This window comes from Embiotoca jacksoni, unplaced genomic scaffold (assembly GCF_022577435.1).
Source record: "Embiotoca jacksoni isolate LCO1_2020_lvr unplaced genomic scaffold, fEmbJac1.0.p SCAF_1, whole genome shotgun sequence".
NCBI lineage: Eukaryota > Metazoa > Chordata > Actinopteri > Embiotocidae > Embiotoca > Embiotoca jacksoni.
This window is the reverse complement of record NW_027185229.1, coordinates 17,731,768-17,737,767: the sequence shown is the minus strand read 5'-3', so window position 1 is coordinate 17,737,767 and position 6,000 is coordinate 17,731,768. Positions and strand designations below refer to the sequence as shown.

At 39.6% G+C, this 6,000-nt stretch overlaps 1 protein-coding gene across 2 annotated transcripts in view; it reads right to left on the bottom strand.

Moving 5' to 3' along the window:
* Nucleotides 1–1,063: 1,063 nt before the first annotated feature.
* Nucleotides 1,064–6,000, bottom strand: part of LOC138195287 (SLIT-ROBO Rho GTPase-activating protein 3-like) — a 31,430-nt gene continuing 26,493 nt past the window's right edge. For both annotated transcript variants that reach the window (XM_069144585.1, XM_069144576.1), the window contains exons 18-22: nucleotides 5,482–5,555; nucleotides 5,180–5,360; nucleotides 4,594–4,740; nucleotides 4,163–4,478; nucleotides 1,064–3,437 (exon numbers count right to left, since the gene is read on the bottom strand). In XM_069144585.1, the coding sequence (XP_069000686.1) occupies nucleotides 2,973–3,437; nucleotides 4,163–4,478; nucleotides 4,594–4,740; nucleotides 5,180–5,360; nucleotides 5,482–5,555 (1,183 nt within the window). In that variant the 3' untranslated portion in view covers nucleotides 1,064–2,972. The remainder of the gene's footprint in view (nucleotides 3,438–4,162; nucleotides 4,479–4,593; nucleotides 4,741–5,179; nucleotides 5,361–5,481; nucleotides 5,556–6,000) is intronic.

The window sequence follows — 6,000 nt, the reverse complement described above, 5'->3', positions numbered from 1 at the left end:
AGTCAGGAGAAAATGTCAGTACAATATCCGAGAAGATTTTTCATTTAATTAGGAATAGTTTGCAACATTTTGCAAGTAAGCAGGTGTGAAGAATACAGCATGGGTGGAAAGTAACTACCTATAATTACTAGAGCTCCGCACTAACACTAAAAGTTGTTCAGTACTTTCCTACAACTTCATATTTATAATTGTACTTTTTTTCTTCATTATATACTTTATTATATACTTTTAAAATTAGATACCTACTTACCGCTTAAAGACAAAATTTACATAAAACATAACATACACTCATTTAAAAACATCTTAAAAAAGAAGCTGTTGATGGCCCTCGTCATGTTTCAAATACCTGTAGTTGTTATGACACATTTCTCCTCTGAACTCCTGAGATAAAAGTCCAAAAAATGATTAAGAAATGTAAAGCATAACTTAGTTATTTCTTCATTTTATACCTCAGATTTATCTTGTGACTCTTTGGGGGCATTGCAAACTTAAAAAAAAAAGAAGCGATGTATCTCCGGCAATAATGAGGACTTTATGTTTCAAATGTGTTTTTGTCTGGGTATGGTTTAGGTTTACTCGACTCCAAATGTTCAAGTGGATATCAAGAAGTAAACCTGTTCATTTCTGTCGTCCCCTTAATCATGGCAAAGCATTTCAGTGTTGTTCAGTGTTCTAGGATGACAACGGCTCCATCCACAGGGCACATGTGGTAACTGGATGTCTTAGTGAGCAATGAGTATAATAAATGTGAGCCACTGACTGTACTTAACTGTACTATTCTGCTGTAATGTTGCCAGTGTAAGAAGCAACATCATTATCAAAACACCAAATATTGGGATTTCTTGTCACTGATCGTGCAATAGCATCATTTTGATTGTTACATGGTCTTCAAAACCAGTAGATGGCACTGCAACACATAATGTAAAAGTACACTGAGCAGTGTTGAAAAGCAACAAAACCAAACAAAAATTATGCATTTATATTTGCATAATGCTGTGTGGTGCACTATAATATGTTTTTTGGTCATTTTCAGTCATCCCCATTTTTACAATAAATCAGAAAATTCTGTTATGTTTCATTGATTTATTGTTTTGTCTGTGCAAGGATAAGAATTACAAAAATCTACACACTAGAGACGATAATATATCCTGTTCCTATCATACAAGGTTATTTTTTACAAGCATCCTTTAACATTATGTATATATTCATTCCAATGTACCTATTACACTTTAAAGATATAGTGATCATCCTCATGAGACAGACAACAAATATCACCAACAGTAAACAAGTTCAGCTAAATATCCACAAAGCCTGCAGTGACCATGTGCAATCTAGACAAGTCTAGACAAGCTTCAATGATACTGATGTGCTATATCATGTTTCTATACAACTTCATCAAAATGAAGACACAGAACCTACAAATGCAGCACAGTTCCCTGTCGTGTTTATAAGTGCATTAGTCGTTTGAATTTTACGAGAATGTTTTACTTGTTTGTCAAGGTAACACAGCTAATCTTTTTATATAGACAGATGACAATATTAATAGAACATTTTTCTGAGGTTCATCATTATTTTCTTATATTAGTTATAGGGATGAAATATCTATAATGGTCACGACAATTGTCAATGTTCTCTTTATCACTGATCTATTGTGCCACCTACTGGCCCATTCTGACAGTATTGGATGAAGAATAACGAATGTAATTTTAGCTGACATAACCATTTTTTTTTTTGTCTCATTATATAAGATTTAAGAAGTAACTTTTAAGAAGTAGCTTTTGAAGCTGCTTCCCAGTACCGACACATGGTGAACACAATGAATTTATCAAATATCAGAATCACAGTGGGTTTGTAACAGTCCACGTCCACTGCTGAGGATATGTAGCAAAGAGATGCAAAGGTGCTGTTGTACTGCTACTGGCTAACCTAGCCTGACACAGGCTGTTGGCCAGTGATACTGCCACCGCCGTCAATAGTGGCTGCAAACTCACCAGACTCGAGCAGCACCGCGAGATGGGACGACAACTTTGCTTGTCGTGTTTCAGTTGCCAACCAATGGACTTCCATGGATTTCTTGAGGATTTTATATTTAATTATTTTGGCCACATTACACGTCTGCACGAATAAGACATGTAATGTAATTTCAGGATATCATTTGTAGGATATCTCCACTTCATTAAAAGCCACTCTGCATAGAATTATAATTTATAAAGTCTGGCTAGGAGCTGAGGCCAATGTGAACTTAATACAGTTTTCTTTGGAGCCAGTACTGAGTGGTCATTAGAAGAACTGCAGTTTAAGGCCATTCCACTCATGTTTCATCATTCCACCATGTTGTCTGTCTGCCCCATAATGTAACATTCTGGAACAGGCTCTCTGTGAAAACGTCTGTCAATATAAATGGCGCCCAATGAATTATAGTAAGAATTCACTATATGGACAACCGGCACAGACTTGATATCTACATGATTAGCGGTGAAATATTCCCTTAAGTGTTCCCGCATAATGGAACAGGACACCGGACACAAAAGCACAACCACACAGCATCTTTGTAACCTAATAACATTTCAATGAGAGGTGTCATTGTCATATTTTAGTTAACTGAAGTATTTTCCAGTGCATCCCTTTTTTCCAGCATGGTTATTCAAAATGGTAGCTTTCTATATATATATATATATATATATATATATATATATATATAAAAAAGAAATTCTCAGATTTAAAACCTATGTCTGTAATATATCACTGTAACACAATGCATTGGCTTGTTCCCAACAATTATGGGCAAAAAAGGCGTGGGCAGAAACCAGAAGCAGCCTTCCTACATGAAGATTAGTGGTATATATTCATCGTACAGACAGAGGTGTGGATGTTTGTTTTGCTGTCAAAAGAAGGTGTTGGGGCGTGATGATAATCAACATCCATCAGTATCCACAATATTGTTCAACCACTTGACCTGTGACTGGCTGGAGCTACATGTTACCTTGTTTGTCTGAGGACGAGGAGGAGGTGGATGGTGATGGGGATGGTGCTTTGGGAAAGACCCTGTCAGTGGGGGTGATGCCTGGGCTGCCCAGACCAGAGGAACTAGAGCTACTGGAGCGGTGTGGTCCCTGTCCCTGTCCAATCACAGGAGCTGGTCGGACAGGTCTGACAGGCGGGGGCCTTAGAGGTGCACTAGGTCTACGCACCGACATAGCTGGCTTAAAAGTGGTCATGGTCTCGGTGGAGGAGCTGCTGCTGCTGCGTCGCTGGACTGCATCTGGATCTCTGATCACCATGGTGTGGAGAGGGCTGGCAGACAGATCCTGGGCTCCACCAGGGTGTTTCAGGGGCTCCAATGTGTCAAGGACAACATCAGGGGCATGTTTGGCTACATTTTGCCTCTCCAACTCACGCAACTCATGTAGAGCTGTATTCATTGTTTTCTCTATGTCCTGTCAAACATTAACAGAGGCAAAATTAATGTTAAAATCTCAAAATGGATGTTAAACAACCATGCAAGGAGTAACTAAAACCACTGTTGATGCAGGCGACATTTCTGCTTCTGCCTTCCAAATTTTGGAGCCCTATGATGTTCAACAACCAGTGCATGCAGCGTAAAAGCTTTTTTCCTGACCTTAAAATTAGCTTTGACAATTTTATGGTGTTTTACTACCCACGCAGCACAGAGAGCACAGTGCACGTAATGTGTAAGAATTGTAGCAAGTGACTTTTAGACGTTTTTTGCCCTGGATGTTGTCTACACAGGCTAAATTCTGAAACTGTGACTAAAAACTCTTCATATCAATCAAATCTTAAATATGTGATAAAGCAGTAAAAGGCAAAGCTTGTTTCAGTAGAGATATAAATATAATATGAATTTAACGTTATTTATTGCTATTCTCTATATATAATATTAAAATACAGGAAGTCTACCAACAAAAATGCACATGTTTTTAAGCATTTCTATTTTCTTTATATTTAGTTTACTATTCATGGAAAGCAATGCAAGAAGAGAATATTTTCCTGCTTTTTTTGTATTCCTTCCCATCCTCAACCCCCAAAACCAAACCGGCAACCTTTATTAAAATTAAGATGGTTGGAGGCTCAGTTAGTGCAGCGTCAAATGCATTTCAATAATTTTGATCACTTTAAAGTGCATTCTAGTGACAACACTCACCTCGGCAAGTGCCTCAGCCTCAAGAGCTTTGTGGTCTCCTAAACTTGCATGCCGAGTGGTGCTTGGTGACGATCGCTGAGAGTGGCTTTCGACAAACGCCTTCCTATCGGGGTGGTTGATGCAGCCGGCACTGCCAAATGTCATGAGACGCCGTTTCTCTGGACTGTCTGTTGGGCCCCTGCTAACAGCTATTTTGTGTGGGCTGCAGGGCCGAGGCATAACCCTGGGAGGCAGATCGGCAGCTCTGGTGGGACTGAGACTGTCAGCACCGTTCCTGTGGCGTGGAACTGCAGCTCCATCTGATCGCACTCTCACCCTAAGAAAAGGTGATAAAATAGATTCATACTTTGAAACTACTATGAATTTCTTCACTCTAGACAGTGGCACAGTGCCCCACTGTCACTGGCACGTATCGCTTGAACTAACCCCACCTTCCTAAAGCTGCTCCAAAGCGGTTCTCAGGTGTGTGATCACAAGGAGATTGACGCTCATTTCTGGATGAGGTTCTTTCATCGTGATGCGGTCCACTGCTGGTCTCACTATCAGTCCTCTGAAGGCTGTCTGAGAATGCATCATCCCTGATACAGACACACAGCAGTGATGGCTCTTGGTTAATGAATTCTGTCTCAAGAAAAAGTTTGGCTTCTACTCTGAAAGATTGAACTTTGTCAATATGAGATCTCTTAAAAAACACACAAGAAGCTCTTCTAAGCGCTATAGCAAAGTGTTGATGAGGGTAATTGGTTTTGTTTTTCTTGCAGCTAAGTATGGAAAGAAAATGAGGAAAAACAACCAGGGACAGGGAGTATCTTATTCACACTGATCCTCACAAAAGCACAGGTTTTGTGTGCTTTTGAGGCCATGCTTTTGAAACCACAACCTAGTTCATGAGAATGGTAGTAAGGATAAACATGCATTTTAGGAAATTAGAGCAACATAAATCACGACACGAGCCCACAGAAGCTGAAGTTACTGACGTTTTGATTGTGGTTATGCTTTTGAGTAAATCTTACTTACATGTCCTGTACCACAATGTACTGATGTGGGATCAGTCCATCCACACCATTATGTCTGCCTTCCCACCAGTCCTGTGAAGCTCGCAGGTAAAGCAACAGAGACGCTCCTTTCTTAAAGGACAGCTCTCGTGGACTTCGGCCCACATAGTCAAATTTCGCTATGGCCTCAATCTGCTCCAACTCTGCAATACAAAGAAACAACGTGACAGAATCCAATCGAATAAATCACATTATTTTCTCTGCCAGATTATTTAGCTGCAGTTATAATCTTAAAGGTGCAGTGATTGTTTTATGGAGACTCACCTTCATCACTCGTGTTGGGTCCAGTACCGTTGTCTATCTCATCAAGAACTCCCGGCTCACTGTGGGGGCTTTCGCTGAACAGAGAAGAAGCAGGATGCAACAAGTAAGAGGCGGAACTGTCTGTTTTGTACAGTAATGTATAAATCCCCAATTTGCAGTCAGCTCATTTAAGATGAGTCTAATTTGGATATCCAACAATCATGTTGTTGTTCTTCTCCAGCATAAAATAAACAAATATGATAAAGAAAGATTGCTGCTTGATTGTGTCCCACAACTAAGACACACAATAGAAGGAAGTATAGAAAACAGATGTTCTGTGTAAAAGAAAAAAGCCTCAAACAATTAAACAGATGTTCATAGCCACACGGCGTGGCACTAGATAGCGACATTGTTGTGTCATGTTACACCTCTGATTGTGGGATGCCAACATGCTACATAATAATCACACACTGAGGTAGCAATATACTGTCTTTGTTTGGTACAGTTAAAATAGGGAAAGCCATCAAAAACAGGTATTCC